The sequence below is a fragment of the Odontomachus brunneus genome, unplaced genomic scaffold (assembly GCF_010583005.1).
Source record: "Odontomachus brunneus isolate Ranch 3 - 2012 unplaced genomic scaffold, Obru_v1 Obru_scaffold_235, whole genome shotgun sequence".
Classification (NCBI taxonomy): domain Eukaryota; kingdom Metazoa; phylum Arthropoda; class Insecta; order Hymenoptera; family Formicidae; genus Odontomachus; species Odontomachus brunneus.
This window is the reverse complement of record NW_022639685.1, coordinates 182,857-200,722: the sequence shown is the minus strand read 5'-3', so window position 1 is coordinate 200,722 and position 17,866 is coordinate 182,857. Positions and strand designations below refer to the sequence as shown.

At 41.1% G+C, this 17,866-nt stretch overlaps 1 protein-coding gene across 1 annotated transcript in view; it reads left to right on the top strand.

Moving 5' to 3' along the window:
* The window catches only part of LOC116852576 (dipeptidase 1-like), a gene marked incomplete at its 5' end in the record, with an annotated part of 148,808 nt that overhangs the window by 91,111 nt on the left and 39,831 nt on the right, over positions 1 to 17,866 (top strand). Inside the window, one exon of the mRNA XM_032833078.1 lies at positions 15,687 to 15,819. Within this exon, the coding sequence (XP_032688969.1) occupies positions 15,687 to 15,819 (133 nt within the window). The remainder of the gene's footprint in view (positions 1 to 15,686; positions 15,820 to 17,866) is intronic.

The following is a 17,866-nucleotide window of genomic DNA, read 5'->3' as shown; positions in this document are numbered from 1 at the left end:
CGGAAAATTCGACTCTCTCTCTCTCTCTCTCTCTCTCTCTCTCTCTCTCTCTCTCTCTGGTATCGGAAAATTGCGCTTTCTTCCCAGTGTCGTAAAATTGCTGCTTTCTTGCAGCATTGGAATACATACCGCAATGTCCGATCGTACGAATGCATCGGGAGGATGCACCGGCGCGATAGACTCGCTGGTTGCATCAAATGCATCGTGAATGCATTCAGCGAACAGTACAGTACAGAGCGCGCTCGCACTGTTGAGATAATGCGCAAAGATACACACGGGGAAAAAGAGCCTGGTTGAATTAATGTGACGCGTTTGGTCGAGTAAGTTTCGGCGAAGATAAACAGACTATCTGGTTGTCATAACGAGATAATCTGGCAACCACAACATTTTTTTAATAATAAACCAGAGTTTAGTTACTGCATATGTAGCAACAATATCCAAATGTCAGGTTATCATGTGACTACATTGAAAAAAAAATGGCTGATTTAACTAAAATTATAATTATTTTTAGCTCTAACTATATTTTTTTGTAGTAAAATGGTAACAGTAACATGCATACAAGGTTATTATCACTAACATTATAGAATTTAATAAAAAGATTTTCTCCCTTGACTACAATTTATAGTAATTATTTCTCTATATAATTATTATTACAAATATTAAACAGTTTTTTCGTAGGATTTACGCGAAAAAAGGAGGCACTAAGAAAAAATTATTTTTTATATTTTGAACTAAAATATTTGATACATATGATTTACTTGGCATTACCATGTTTTTTATTTGGGTCAAGTAGAATGTATTTGTGAGGAAACAAAATACCAGCAGCAATTAAACTTTTTGCTTGCAATTACTAAACATTTAATCGTTTTAACCAAATTTTGATCTGGTGTGCTAAATTTTCGTTTCGACAACAAAATCCTTTTTCAGTGTATGGTTAAATCCCAGTAAAATAAAAGCGAATTCTTATAATATCGAATCAATTGATAAATTATTAATTAATAAATGTCTAATTTCAAGCAAAATAATTATACGCTAAAACTTATTAGCAATATAATTAAACACTAACACTTTAAAAAACAACTTTCAGTTAAAAAAGTAATAAAATTTCTAGTAACAAGTATGAAGACAATTTTATTATTATCATCAAACTGTGTTGTCTGATTTATTTTAATAAAAAATATGGTTCGTTCATTTCTCACCAAACCAGCCTGGTCAATATATTCTGAATTCAGTTAATTCAACCATTTCTTTTTTTGTATGCAGCACCGCTGCGAGATCCAATGTCTCGCACAATTTTGACGAAGGGCTTGGACGCGCGACGTGAAATTAAGCTGCGCGCTTATTGCCTATCCAGTCTCAACGTCCACCACGACGAGACCACGCGATCGTGAATTTTTAGAACATAAAAACTCCAGTGTCGCATTTTTTTTACAGACACTGGTATCGGTACTTGGTGATTTCATGACTTCACGTACAGTCCGTTTGGCGTCGTTGCCTCCGCGTCGTATTTTTTACAGCTCTATGACGCGCAAGCTCGGCCGCTGTCGAGCGACGTTAAAAGGAAGAAGAAGAGTTTGATATACGATTCGAACGATTCGAGTTCAATTATATGACCGGGAAAGGGCAGGCGGTAGATAAAGCCGAGTGCTCGTCGCAACGATAATAATCGCTCGTTTACTTCATAGCGGAGGTCCTGCGTTTTACGCGATTTATGTCGTCCGGTGCGCAGGAAGCCGCTCCGAAAAGCTCAACGCCACGACGTAAAAGAGGGGGGGGGGGGAGGAAAAAAAGGAAGGAAAAAGGAAAAGACAAAAAGGAAAAAAGAAAAAACGTAGAGCGCGACCGTAAAATCCCAAAAGTGATTCGTCGAGTTTCGTGAATTACGTCCAAAAAATTTCGTTAATTTAATGGGATAAAATTAAATCGGATTTTCGCAAAAAATCCCCACAGCGCGCCGTTAGCCAATTAATTGCGCGTAGCGGAGAGAAGGAAAGCGAGAGTGAAACGCAGATTGCGTTAATTAGTAATTTAAATTAAATTAAATCGAATTATATGCGGGGAGGAGAGGCAACGGGAGGATAACGCCGAATCGGCGGAGATTTATATTTATCGCGAACCAGCACACCTGTGCCCTCGGTGTGATTGTTTTATAACAAGAACGCGCGTTGACTGCCGATCGATCGCTGCGTTTTAATGGGCCGACGCGACGACGACCGCGAGCCCGTCGTTTCTCTTTATCCCCGATGGCAACTCGCGCTCAGCACAAGTATGTGCATACAAAGTTAATGCGAGGGAGAAATCGATTCCCTTCGAACGGATAATCGCGCGCTCGAGTTCATCGCGATTTGCTGTCGCGACCGTAACGTCGAACGGAGAACGCGCCATAATCAGATTCATTTGCAGCGAAGTATCATTTGAACTCTTTCCCCTCCCTTCCTTCCCCCCTGTCAACCCCGTCTCACCCCCATGCCACCACCTTTCCACACGACCGCGCGCCGTTCTTTCATTTCATCCCGGCACGGTTTTGCGTCTCATTTCCCCCATCAACGTTCAACGTCGCGCTACTCTGATAAATTGACGGTGGGTTTTGTCGACGACGAGACGGAGCGTGCGCGCGCGCTTCGAATTTGTCTTTTTGTCGGGATCGTAGCAGCGCAGAAAAGCAGAAATGCAGACAGCTCGAAAGAAATTAGAACAATGTTCCCCGGGACAGAGGAGAACTTCGCGAAGACGGCGAATTCATTAGAAATGCGCGTACGACGGCGGCCGATGAAACCCGGGTCGTTGAAGCAGCGCGAAGAAAAAGATATGAAGATCATTGTAAGAATTAAAGCTCGGAGTACCGCGGAGGAAGATCCACGGAATGTCTTTCTTTCGAAAATGGACATGTCTCGGATAGGGGAAGCTGAAGTGTGCGGACGTTCGTGCAATTTCGCTGTTCTCACTTAACGCGCTCTCACCACAGTTTATTCGGAGAATTCTCTCCACGGACCACATTGCGCATCTATCTTCATGTAATTGTGCAAAACAGACTTGCTTCGTTTATATGTGGATACACAAAAAAAATGTTACATACATGTGGCGTCCGTAACGCGCGAAAATTTTAAGAAAAATTGAAAATTCGGAATAAAGATGAACTTGAAGTGAGAGATTAGTGATCAGCCACATGTGCGTGATGCTGGTAGTAAACGGTATTAAAACAAATAAGTAAGAATATTCCTGATTGAATCAGTAGAAGGAGCACTCATTAGTTTTCAGTGAAAACAGTCCCATTGTATTGGTCCGTTTTGGACCTCACTGATTTCCACCAAACCCGGAAATAATCCGGGTAGAAATTTAAAATAGAGATTAAAAAGGGCCTAGACAGTTTTCCCCTACTTTTATCAGGACAGATAGGTCTACTTAGGCTTTACGCACAAATATAACGCTCTTACAAATTAGCACCTAGACTTATGAATCTGATTAGACGCTATCTTGGTATGCCTAATTAAACTAGATACTGAACTATTTAAAATGTACTAACACACTCATTGAAAGATGTACCTTATAATTACTAATTATTAACTATTAATGAATAATCGTTTCTTTGCTGAAATCATTTCAGAAATTGGCTAACAAGTCTTATTAGCACAAGCTTCATTTAGGGCTTCCACGCTACCGTTAATTCAAGACTTATTCGCGAAATTCCATGTAGGATTTGCCTACTTTGACCATCTGGGCGCTACGAAAGCATACCTATTTTGAATCATCCATGTCAGCATTAATGCATAACTTGTTCTTAAAATTCTATTCAAAATTTGCTTATCTTGGCCATATCTGCCAAGCCTTATGAAGGTATATCTATTTTAGGAGATACTGGTACTGGTCTACCTGGTTAGAGCCACTACATAACAGCAATAAGAATCTATGTGTAGTGACTGAATTTCGTCATAACATATGGATACCTAAAAGTATCCATAAAAGCTGCAAGTAGGCATATATTTTAGTTATGAAACCAGTGTAGTAGCAACAGTGGCAAAAGTTTTACATACAGCAGCAAAGTTCAGTTACAAATGCATTTTCAGCATTTCATGATTTGCGACAGCAGTGGAATCTCTTTTTCCGTATAAATATAGAATGTCACTGAAGACTACACTGATTGTACTTTAGCGAGCTCCCATTTTCCCAATTTTTGAATATTAACCCTCATTCACAACGAGAATGCTCTGACAACGCTATTGCGAGTTATATGAATTATTATTACCAGCTATGCGCACATATCGCGGTGTATATATGCAGTGTTAACATACTGCGGGGTAGATTCGCACGCATATTCGGGACATATAATCAATCTTCATTCCATACACGATTTCAATGCATAGTCTAATTGGCCCTTATGTGCAACATGTCACCAATTGGTTACGAACCGTTTCGATCATTTACCAGGTGAAATATGCAAACGCGTTAATGAGGGAGCAAGGTTCTCTTTTGTCCTGTTTTCTTCTTATTTGAAGACTCGAATTACGTCACACATACTCGTTTTGAAAGAAATAAGAATATAATTCGCGCAAAGATACACAACCCTTCATTTAGCAATGTTGCTCTCAAGCAACATCGATTTCTCATCAACTATACACAAGAATTATAGACGCAGGACGCATTTACAACACTGCTGCTCCGGAGCAACATGTGATTACCTATTCTGTTCGTCGGTGTCTCAACGGTTTCGATTTCGTTATCATTAGATTGTAAAAATTGTTAAAAAAATATGTTTTCAAAATCACATATTTTGAACTGAACGTTCAAGAAACATCATTTATTTCCTTTGAAGACAAAAAATTGTTTTCTTAAATTTTGTTGAGTCGCGGCCAAATAAAAGATTAAATCTGCATCAAGGAAAATGATATTTTTAAGAATGAAATATTCATTGGCATTGTGTTGTGTTAAACACTGCAAACGATAGAGGCGCGAGAGATAAAATCCCTCGCGAGTGATGCGCGATACTAGTATGTCAAGGGAGAATCTGTGAACGTTAAAGTGACAGACGCTGAAGAAAGCCGCGGATGAGACGTAGCGCGGGCAATTAGATTTGGAAATCCGGGCGCGTTATGAAAATGTAGCGAAAGTCTCGGATTCACCTTTCTAAGTAACCCCTGCTGAAAGTACATAGGCGACTCCTAATTCAATTATCGAAACAATCGCGACGAAAGGCGCTGCTATTGTCGCCGGCGAGAGAGGAGCGGCTGCGCTCTTGAAATTTAATATTTTAGTTCCTCCAGGCTGCCCGTCCCTTCGCCCTCTCTCTCCCGGACTCGGATAAATATTAAGATCCAATAAAAGGAAACTCCGTCCGTTGTGCTCCGACCTCGTTTGTAAATTAGGTTGAACGCCTAAGTGAAGCCTCGGGGCGCGACAAAGGGACCGGCTTTCAAATGGATCGAGTGCACGTAACGAGAGAAATTGGCCCGCATACTCGTGTCCGTATTTAGCGATTAGCGTTCAGCGGTAAATTCGGTGCCCCGTGTAACGCTCAACTAATTTCATCGGGTCCAGTCTCAACGCCCACGTGAGTAACGCAAAATGTGCGCTGAGACTATCATCCCGATGTCGAGAGGTCGTCCCGGTACTGCTCCACCTTGGCGGATACGCTTACTTAAAACGTAGTAAGGACCAGACACGGCACCTTTACGTCCCCTTAAACGCGGCGTTTACCGCGCCCCGAGCCCGACGTCGTGTAAGAATGGGACGAGACAGTTACAAGAGCGGAGAGAGACGATAAGGCGAATAACACTGGCGATTGTCCCGCCGCGTTATCATTTCCGAAATCTAACGATTCCTTTAGGAGCCCGATATAAGGTGTAAGAAGGAAAAGGAAAAGCACGCATTTCCCTTCGCGCTCTTTGCATGAAGATAAGTGCAAAGGAGTAATCCAACCGTTAATTCACGACGGAAGGAAAAAGCGTGTCCGTGCGAGAGAAACTAAATGGAGATGAAAATGTGGAGTACAACAAACGAGGGTGGATGGGAAATGGCTTCCGACGGCTATTATTTTCCAAGATGGGTGGCAAAACGCAGCGCTGTAAAAAGGCCGTTTGCGTATCAATTTCGGGGACGCGGCCCTTCGCCCAAAAAACGCTGACACATGCTCTTTAACCATTAATATTTATCAAACAACAATACGCCATCTAGAGCGTATCGTTCGTCGAGTCTCTTACAGATACACGCACGTGTACGTATGCGCGTTGACGTTCGCGATATATAAATTTTACGCACAACCGTTTGCGCCACACAGGACAGCTCCGTCGCGCCCGTCAGCCATGATTTACTGCGGCATCTACGACCGCGCGATTTATTTAGCAATTTTACGACCCGGCAGCAATATAAATATCACGGTAGTCGCGTAAACCCAACGACAAATCCATCGAGGGTTAAGCCGAGTCCGCCCTTAATAACGAAACCCAGCGGTAAGCACGTCCATACGGACCAACTTCGTTGCCCCTGAGTGCTCGCCCGCAGATAAAAGCTTGCTCAGAAAATGGAGTGAGAGTGTATGTGAGTGAATAAGTGAGTGAGAGAGAAAGAGAGAGAGAGAGAGATCCCGGAAACTGAATGCTGAATCGCTTCCCCTCACCCCGACACCCCGCAAAGCTCCACGGAAACCCGAGTAACTGGGGAACGAGAAACTGTAACTACGGGAAGACTCGAATTCCAACTTCCATTGTAAATCAATATTACTAATGTAAGCAGTACCGGTTGAGCGCGGTGTCCATTCGGGAGGGATTCTTCGTGGTGAAACTAGCGCTCACGGCTGACACGGCGACTCAGAGTGCGCGACTTTCGGCGAGAGAGTTACGCTCCGCGAAACAGGAGCGACCGACCGACCGACTGTCCGTCTATCGACATTGTGAGAACGCTTGGGGTTGCTGGATAATTTCATTGTGCGAGGATTGATATGCTCGATGGATGTTCATTGGAGAAAAAGACAGGAAGAGAGAGAGAGAGAGAGAGAGAGTCTCGCCTCGTCGAGAATAACTTCTGATAAAAATGAACTAATGATAAAAATGAACTCTGATAATATCACTCTGCGCGTGAGAATAACCAGCTCGATAATATAAAACCTATAAACTGTCGAGAATCTCTCGTGATTTTAATCGAGTCTCCCGAAGTAGATTTTCCATTTGCCTACATTCGTCCGGTGCGTCACGTTGCGCGAAATCAATCGACCGGGCCTGCTCGCTCGCGTGTTTCATTTCGACTCCGTTGTAATATTTTTGTACGAGATTCTCCCGTGTAACATCCCCCGTCCGTGATAATCTCCGCGATATTACGTTATCCTCGGGGCGTCGAAGCGCCGCACGTCAAAAATGTTCCCCCGTGCGGAAAGACAGCTCGAATCTTTTTAGCCTCCCCCGTGAAACCAATTTATCACAATGCGCGGATGTTCGCTCCTATTTCGCGCTCGCAACGAAACAAGTCGGGGGAGGAGGGACGAATCGAAGGTGCATTAACGCGATGCGGAAATCCGCATCGGCGAAGTTCAAGACTCCGGCTGGGCGCGGTACTTATGCATAGATAAAAGCACGCCAGAGGAATGGTGGGCGGAGGTTAGGCGCTGCGAAATGGTTTTCGCGCGAGACGCCGAAGAAAACGCCGTGAAAAAGCGCCGCCCGAACTCGGCCGCAGACCGCAAGAGCGGATACGAAAGAGCGGCCGGGAATCGCGAAATAGTTGGCGCAAAAGTTTCCGCCAGCGAATAGAGATTTTGCTAACGGCCTTTTGATGAGACGCGATTTACGAGAGGACAGCGCTTGGCGTGTTGATGGACGAATCATGTTACTTGGACGCTAAACTTGACAAAACTGCCGCGCATGAAATCGAGACGATTTTATAACGAAAAGCACGCGAGAAAAACACGACAGACGTTCGCGCGTATCGGAGAACACTCAAAACTGTCATCTCTTTTCGTGACGCAATTTTTCTGGTTTGATTCGTTCCGCAACAAAGCATTATAGGACGACCGAACTGAGAAAAAATGTCTGGTGAAATATAAACAAACCAGAAATTCGCTTGAAATCACTAGAATTCTGTTCAAGTAAAAGAGATTTCTGATTAGGAGAATGCCAAAGTGAATGACGAAGTCGAAAAATATCGATAACATTCACGGAAAAGAAAATTTAATTAGATCAAATTTCTGATTAATATAAACGAACCAGAAAATTTAGAGTAAAATTATTAGAATTATGTTCGAGATCAGAAATCTCGCCGATCTGAACAGAATTTTGATAACTTCATTCATATCTCACTGGAAATTTAATTGATCCAACCAACCATGTTTTCCGTGTAGTGATAATCACGTCACTATTACATTATCCTTTTCGTATTTTTTGTGTAAATAAATCTCGCATAAATGTGTCGCATATGTGTGCCGCATTATTTAGTGGAAAACATAACTACGCATATATGCAATAATCTTTTTCTGCAAATTTTTCTCGCATATTTATAAGTTCCCTTAAATTCAATTGTAAAGATACAAGCAATGTTTTTCGAAATTTTCCCGAACGGAGCAAACATATGTTCGGTATGTACGAACTGTAGAACTTTTGTATCAGGCAAATATTTACGCTGACAGTTCCAGATGTCAATTCTGAAATTTTCTATCGTTCCCGTCACGTATTGAACAATGTTGCAATTTATTTTTGCACGTATTTTCATTGTGTAAAAGCATTTGCAATCCTGTGCAACGTAAACCTTACGAAAAAAGTCCGTATTTTATTAGTAAAATTAAAGTTAAATTTAAAGTTTTTTAGTATGGATTCCCTTAAATTAAACAGTTGCAAATCCTGATTAAAATCTTACTAACCGAAAATCTTATTAACTCGAACGCGATTCTGGTAACTTCAACAGGAATTTCTGGTTCATTCGCAGCTCGCCAGACACTTGGTTAACCCGATCAAATTATATTTTCCGTGTGGACGTAATCTCGTACTGGTCGCGTTGTCACGCAAATCGAGCCTTGACGAAGGACAATTTCTAATTAACATTGACATGAATGATGAATAAATAAGCCTTATAAACCGGACTTGCGATTAACGCAATTAAATATGCACGCAGCGCGGCTTACAATAGTGATAGTAACAATATATAAACAATACATGAGGTATTACCGATTACCGATTAGTTTCAATTCATGAACCGATGATGTATTTCGAATTCGACACAGTTCGATACAGCGCCAAGTGCTTTTCCGTATTAATTAATCAACATGAAAGTTAATCTATTGTATCTTGATTCGGGAACAGTTAATTCACTATTGGCGTGTTCACGTCATTGGAGAACGACGAAAAATTCTATCACGGTCACAGAAGTAAGCGAAACACAATATGACGCCGCACATCGTCACTAATTAATATAGATTTTGTACGTGAGGTGTGCATTACACATACACACAATACTATACGCGCATACAGTCAGGGGGAAGTATATCGATGCGCGAATGAAAACATGTCGCGCATTCGAAATTGCATTGGCATTATCTGCAAATATTATTTAGTATTCTAGGATTAAACAGTCATGAAATAATGTGACAATAATGACAATCAGATAACGTAATAAAACGCCGAGTACATAATGACATTATTATCTTTAGTATCACGGGATGTCCTCTTCCTCGACTTGTCGACAGAGGTGTGACTTTATTTTCGCAGGATTCTCGCGGATGCGTGCAAAATATGAATGTGCATACACAGAAAAAAATTAGTATCCACTTAAAATCGATATATTCGAGTTAATAATTATTGTGTTTCATGTATATGCAATACGATATATAATTTCATCAGAAGAATTTTAAAACCTTGAGTTTCAACACAATAATACAATTTTATTTAAATATGGTAGTCTCGTAAGAAGTATAATATGATTATTTCAATGATAATGATATCTATTTTTTTCCGACATTCAAAAACATCATATTCTTAATCCAATATTTTATGTTTTCTATTTGTGAAAATTACTTTTGAATAATAAAAATATACTTTTGCGTTGAAAATCGTATGAAATATATTGATGCAAATAACTTATCTTCGTTTAACGCTAAGTAATCTTATTTGAAGACTTTCATATGAAAAATGAAGATATTTTCAAAACAAGAATATTTTCTTTTTCTGTATGATTAGGTACATTCAAAAAATTGTACTCTTCTCGACCGCAAAAGTCTTCATGCAGAGTGTGTTTGAAAACTATCATATGAAGAATACAATTTTGCTTAAATGGGATCAAACATCTGAGCCTCAAAAGTCAATCCGAAATCACACGTATCGTCGCGTCAACGTTGTTCCACGATGATCGCCGTTTTAACGTCACGGCGAGATGAAATTTTTCAGTTTCCTCGCGAAGCGCTGCCACCGGGAAAAAGTTCATTCCGCTTAATTCGAGAAAAGTGCGCGCGTAAGGACTGCCGCGGCAAAAAGACGCGCGGCCATTTCGCCCGTCCTTCCGCCAAACTATCACGCAAAAAGTTCGACGGTAAACGCGACGTAACAAGGAAACGTCGTGTAATTTGCGCGGCGCAACTGTATCGGGGGTGCATTCGTTGCGGCAGTAAACTGCTTTTTCGGGCCCGAGCCACTCGAACTTCGGCTAGCCAGGCAGACTGTGCACCTTAGATATCCTTAACAATGGCAATCTTGTTTACGAACAAATTCCCCACAACGCGAGCGCGACGAAATTCCGTTTCTTTTCAGTTCGTTGGGGCGCGCACAGAGACGGAAACCGAGTTCCCGTCCCCCTTTCGTCCCTTGAATTCCGTCGAAAACGCGGAGAAAGTACCGTGACCGCGAAAAGATTGCTGAAGTTTGCAGCGAGAGAACCGCGATAAAGGATAATCAGCGAGTCGCCAGAGCTTCATCCACGAGGTCGACCGCGCCGAATCGCCAGCTTCCCTCGTCGCCGTTGTTTACCCCCAAGCTTATACTATTTCCTTGCCCCTTCTGCTCGTCCTCAGCTCGTTCTTCGCGAGCTTTCCCCGCTACGAAACACGGAAGCGCGGCGGACCATTTCAAGCGCAAGAAAATGATTTTCTTGTCAGGAAAAGGCCGTTTCGAGGGAATACGAAACGAGAAATTTCTCACGGATGTGCGAGAGCACTTGCGTGCAAAACGCATCGAAAGCTTTGTTTTCGAAAGCTCCTCGACTGCACGACGCTGCCTTGCCAAAGAGAATATGTACCATGATTTTCTCTCCATGAGCGAAGCAAGTGACGTGCACACACTCTTATGCGAGTTCCGCCGAGTCGTTTTATAAGCATTTCGGGAAAGGAAACCTTATTCCGAGTAGGACTGCAAATTTCCTACGTGAAACCCGTGAGAGAGCCATTGCGCACGCGGTTGATTCTTCGTCGATTTTTACAAAAGCGCAAAAAGTAGCAATTCTCCGGACTTTGTGAATATTCAACGCGAAGTGAACTGTCAATACTAAAGCCGAGGAGAAACGAGCATTTTTCTTTATTGCTCTCAAAGTACAATCAAAGGATTCTTCACTGAAATGTTATTTTTTTATAACTGGTGCTTAAGTAAGTGCAATCAATAAGTGCAATCAGTAATCTCACTGAAAGAATCAGTTAATAATATAACATAGAAAAATACATACATTCAAAAAAATGTTATTTGTTTCGAATATTTCGTAAGATTATACATCTGCAAGTCCATTACAAGTTTATCGTGTTAACATCAAATTTATTCAAAATACACTCTGAATCTTAGCAAATTTAGCATTTCAATCGAGAATATTGAATTAAGAGCAAAATTCAGTTTGTTTAGAGTTCAACCAATTATTACTGAGAGAAAAAATACCTAAGAAATAGTAAACATTTATTTGGAAGGTACTAATAACATATATTTACTTATACTGATATAAAACATTTTTCAAATAAGAAAATATTCATTTTCTTAAAACCTTAAAGAAATTTTATTTAAATGAGAGAATTTAGGTTTAAGTAAATATGTTATTAGTACTCATTGAGAAAAAATAAATCAGATAAGCTGAATAAATTTTTTAAATATTTTTTCCTCAGTGTACAAAGAGTTAAGCTAACTTTTCTTTGATAAAATTTTATAATATTCTTGCAAAGAGAATAAATTCTTTGTCTAATGAGTCTTCATGAATTTTTGTAATGAGTTGTTCTAAAATTTTTCATGAATATATTTTAAGATTTATGAGGTGAATATTCTTTATTTATTAAAGATAATCATTACTTAGCGAAGGAAAATAAACCGAGTAATCACTCTTCTTGGCAGTAAAATGATTCTCTGTGTGACTATTCTCATTATGGATGCATTTTGTAAACACAAACAGTGTCATTACATATAAAACACATGGAACCGTTAATACCATCTTCACAAACGCAAGGAGTTAGATTTCGTCCAACGAATTTATACATCAGAGATTTTGCAATGTCTTGCTTCAACTGATAAAAATCAACGAATGTTTACTCATTGTCGGTGAAACAGTCCTTTTGCCGATCGAAGAAACATTTCTACCGATTCATTTTAAGCAAGTAAATCTCGCTTCGGGCGGAAACGGCATTTACGCGCGACTTACGCCAAATGAACATTTTAATGAGCAATACGACATCTCGTGTCCAGTTGACTTCTCGCGTTACACGTCAACAGTGCAAGACACGCGAGAGCACGCGTTCCTCACGGCCTCGTGAATGCGGCATTTATCGGCCTCTAAATTACGCCTCTCGATGTTATTCGACGCGGCACAACTTCTCTGTTTAACCCACATCGCGCTGTTTATCCCTTATCCGTTTTACGCTGACGCTCTCTCTCAAGATGCGTTTTCTTCGATAAATACATTTCCGCCCCGGATTTCTCGAAACGTTGCGCGCCGCTATCGAGCGGATATATTCCGCTGGCAGCCGTCGCATGTTTTGAACCCCCGCCGGCTCGTCAGTGTTATCTGCTTTCCTTCTGCAAGAAGGCACGTAGCTTTCCGGTCGGACGGCTTTATCTGCCGTTCCATGATATCATTATTAACTGCGATTCGCCATGCGATCGGCCGAGCGAGCGAGCTCGCGCACCCGCTACCGGGGAGAGTGTCCGGAAGATAGGAACGTCAGATCCGCCCGGCTGTTCGCGACGCTAACTCCATCAGTTTAGCGGCGTCAGATTATTAGCGTGCGCGTCTATTTCGCCGTGACGAATAACCCTCTATCGCGCGCATCTGCCGCGCGATGTACCGGAAAGATGTCTACACGCGCGTCATGCGCATCCGCACTCATGTAAATTACCGCGTAAAATATACTGTGGATATTTGGATTCGTATATAGTTGTTAGTATGCCATATTACTGAGAGCGATAAATCATGCGAGCGCGCTCACGAATTTTATGTCGAATATTCGCGCGACTTTTTTATCAGATGCTTGCAAAAGTTCGTATGTTACTGAAGTTATTTTTATTTATTGGTCACAATGAGATGACATCTAATATTTTAATCACAAGATATTGGCTCTTTCTTAGTGTCATCTTTCTTTTGCCATCTTTCGAACAATGGTTTGATCCCGTACCGATAAAATGACTCCTTTGAGATAATCCATTCATCGACCCATTTTCGCACTTCCTTATCATTTTGGGGTCGTGTATCAGATGAACAGGGCGATATCAACATTTAAAAACTAAAAAATAACAATCACCAAGTCGCTGCTACAGCCATTTATTTGTGATCTTACGAACTTATGAAATAAATGCAAGTATCTAATAATTTACCACCGGAACGCACATTCTATTTTTTTCATCCCTTTCTTTTTGTTTTTACATTTTCATTTCGCCCACGACGCGTATCTGGGGTAACGATCGCGGTGGAAACAACTTACCGGCGAGATGCACTGGCGTAAAAATGCGCGACGTGTCCCGCGATGTCACGCGGAAATACGGCGAAACGCGATTATGCTATCCGCGGCAGGTGCTAGCGTCAAAAGGCCGTTCGCGAGACGCCGCGCGCGCGCCGCCACGGCGTCTCCGTTTTCCCTTCGCCATCAAAAGAGAATTCGTTTCAATTGCATGAGGCTTCCTCCTCCCGCCGTCACCGTCACCGCCACCGTCATATCTTTCCTCCTCCTCCTCCTCCTCCGTCAGATCCGACGTCTCTCTTCTGCTTTTCTTCCCGACCGAATCCTCCCCCTGATACCGCGTCCTACTCTCTTTCTACCCTCGGCTGTCCCGCGACGCGCCACCCCATCCATGTCATCATGCGATTAGTATAATAACGTTGACGTCGGGAGGGCCCGCGCAACGCGAGAATCGGGAATGCCAATCGCGTTAGACTACACCCGGAACCGAAACTCAATATTTACGCTAGCGCGCGGCAACTCGGCGCTAATTAGACCGCCAGGTAATTGGTAACGCTAGCTCTCAAAGCCGAGGGTGAACGCGGCGAAATTCGGCCCGAATACCGGTATACACTCTTGCGCACTGCGTGCGCGTCTCCACTGCCCCCCTCCCCCTTCATGCGTCGCGGGGGACGATATTGGCGTTCGATTACTCGACTACGTCGAATGCTCGACGGCCGATCCGGGGAATGCAACATCCGTCGAGCACCGTGAGCGTTTAACCCGACCGTCTACGCATGGGCCGGAGGTGGGTAAGCGCGCGGATTATTTAGAACACCGCGTAACACCTCAGATCCGTGCGTGCATCCGTGCGTGCATGCGTGCGTGTATGCGTGCGTGCGAAACTTAACTCTGAACTACTAACATCTTTCTTCAATACTGCACGGAGAAAAAACAGTGTGGTTGGCCTGCACATAAATCTAGGTATGCCAGCCAGACTTAACAATAAAATACGGAACAACTACCCAAGTAAAAACATTTCCAGAAAAAAACTAGTCACTAGACAGATACTGATCAGTTTTTATCGTTTAGGATTTATCAAACAATAACTGTTCAGAAATAACAGGAAAATACTGGCCAGTATTTTGTGATCAGTTACTGACCAGAAACTAGGCGATATAAATTAGGCGATGAACAAATGCTGGGCAATTCTTTTGTTTAGTAAAAATTCGAGAAATACTGGGAAATGTTTCTTTTCCTTGATAATGGTTTTAAAATATCACACACATTTTAAAGGAGCTCATTATCATCAAAAAAGAAAAAAGATTTTATTCTCTTTATAAGAATATAATAAAACTTTATCGAGGAAAAAGTTAGTTCGACTCTATGTAGTGGGGCAAACTTGAATTTTTGTTTTAACTTAATATTCTTCATTAAAACTAAGATTCAGCTTACTACGATTCAAAATATATTTTGAATTAATTTGATGTTTGTGTGATGAACTTATGAGATTTGCACATTATGAAATACTTGAAACAAGTAACATTTACTTGAATGTAGTATATATTTTTCTGTGTGTACCTTTCTGGCGCCAATACCGATTTTACCTCAATTAATTATTTGCTCTCAGACTTAGAGCTAAATGAGATGTAAAGTCCCTACACTATCGTTTCTTTGAGCCTATTAAATTGAAGAAAGCAATCGTGAAAACCCGCAGAAGTGGAACAATTTTAATAAAATGAAGAGAATAGAGTTATTGAAATAGACTCGTCAAAAAGACGGGGGTCAGTAGTCCAGGGTTAATATATATACGACGACCTGATGATTTTGTGTACATAATAATAAGACGCGACGCTTCGCCCTCGCGTTTGTTTCTCCGCAGTTTTGGTCTGCCTACGTTCCTTGCGGCGCCGCTCAGTTAAACGCAGTTCAACTCTCGCTGGAACAAATCGACGTGATTCGTCGACTCGCCGAAATGAATGCTCAACACTTAACCCTGGTTACCTCCGTCAAAGGTGAGTACGTACATCAACACCGACCCGCATCCAACGCGCCCCCGTGATCCTCCCTTCCCATTATGCGGTAGTTATCGGTCGACCGCGCAGTTCTTCTCAGCACCTTAGACATTAACGCTTTTTTTCTCGTTTTTCCTCTGCCAAGATCACGATTCTGTCCTATAGACGAATTAGAGTTGCCTGTATATCAATTTTTTGCCGAAACAGCTCCCCTGGTACGCAATGCAGTTTTCAAGCAGTTACTAGATAGTTGTGTTAACCTCTGTCTAGTAACTGAAGAATAAAATCTTACTTGGAGCCCCAAATCAAAAAATGTGATTCGTCGTCAACAATGGCAAGTAGGAATAGTAGTAAGAAATAAGCAGTAAGCAAATTGACCAATTCCATTTTCACGATTCAAGAATAATCGATTGTGATTGGTCCATTTATTTACTGCTTATTTCTTACTACTATCTCTACTGCCATTATAGACAACGCATGACGCTTTTCTTGCAGTTATTGCGTATGAAAAACGCGAAAAAATCTGAATTCATTTACTAGATGAAAATAATAAATGAATAAAAAACTATTCGACTGATTAATAATCAAGTTTATCGCTCATAAAGTGAGCAGGTTTGCCCTAAAACTGAGTTAGTATTACTGATACTATATATTAGAAAAAATCGATCGGAAAATATCAATGAATATCGATACATATGTATCGATATTCATTGATCGAATGTCATTGTATCGAATATCTGTACATATTATATAGTAAACCGCTTCAACCACTGAATAAAAGTCTATCGAATCCTTGTCCAGTTTTTATACGGAGAAAATGTTCGGTTGGATTAACCGAATTTCTGGTGAAACATGCACGAAGCAGAAAATTTCAGTTGAATCAGAAATCCTGTTAGCTCGAACAGAATCCTGGTAGTTTCAACCGGAATTTTTGGTCCGTTCATATTTCACCAGAAATTTCGTTAATCCAACTGAATTTCTTTTTCCGTGTGCACAATAATTTTGCAACTGATGCGAACGTATTAATACTACTGATAATTTAATAACTGGACAGATGTTTACCGTATAAACGTACCATTCTACGCGAATTTATCTTTCATTTCCCGTCCTTTATCGACCACGAAAACGACGAGGATACAGTTTTGTTCTCTTATAAATTGTTTCCGACGCGAGGATGCGGACTAATTATATATTCAGCATCTGATAAATAACTTTTCATAATATCGCGATGAACAATGTGGCGCGTGTGTCGAGTAAGCACGAGTAAGAGAGAACAAGGATCGCTCGTGAGACGGGCGGAAACTTCAGCGATGCCAAAATGCGTACAATGAATTTGGCCCGAGGTGGTATGAGGAATCTCCATTGTCTTCCGGCAATTCAGTTAATACGCAGTGAACCCCCTTGTAACTGAAAGAATTCCCCTGACCGCCGTCGCCGCCGCGCACGTCGCGTTATTAAGGGGGGAAATCCAATTAGAACGAGGAAAAATAAGCTATTTTCAAGAATTTTTTTGTAGGAGAAAGAATTTTTCTATATTTTTCAAACTTAAACATTTATTTATATATGTTTTGGACTGTCCATACGTATTTTTTTTTCCAAAAATATTTAAAAATGGCGGACATATGAAGCATCCCATTTGGCAGGTACGCGTGCGAGTTGCTCAGCTGCTGGACAAATGGCGTCCGTGATATTGATCCTATAACAGGCAGCGAAAAAATTCTTATTATTTATACCCATAATTCGTAATTGAACCTAAAAAAATTGAAAAAAGTCAAAAATTTTGAATATGAAACGCTTATAAAAAACGCTTATCATTTTTTGACGTTTTCTCTGCACAATTTTTGCAATAAATAAGTGATTTTTTATTATAATTTTCACAAACATTTAGGTTCACCGACATTGTACTGATGTCATGAAGTTGTGTGCGAAAGTTCAGCGCGATCGGTTGAATAGTTTTTAAATGAGAGTTCCAGCAGTGCAAAAAAGTACAGTTTTGAGAAAAACGTGTTTAAAGTTTTGACAAGTAAAAGATACAAGATATCTATAA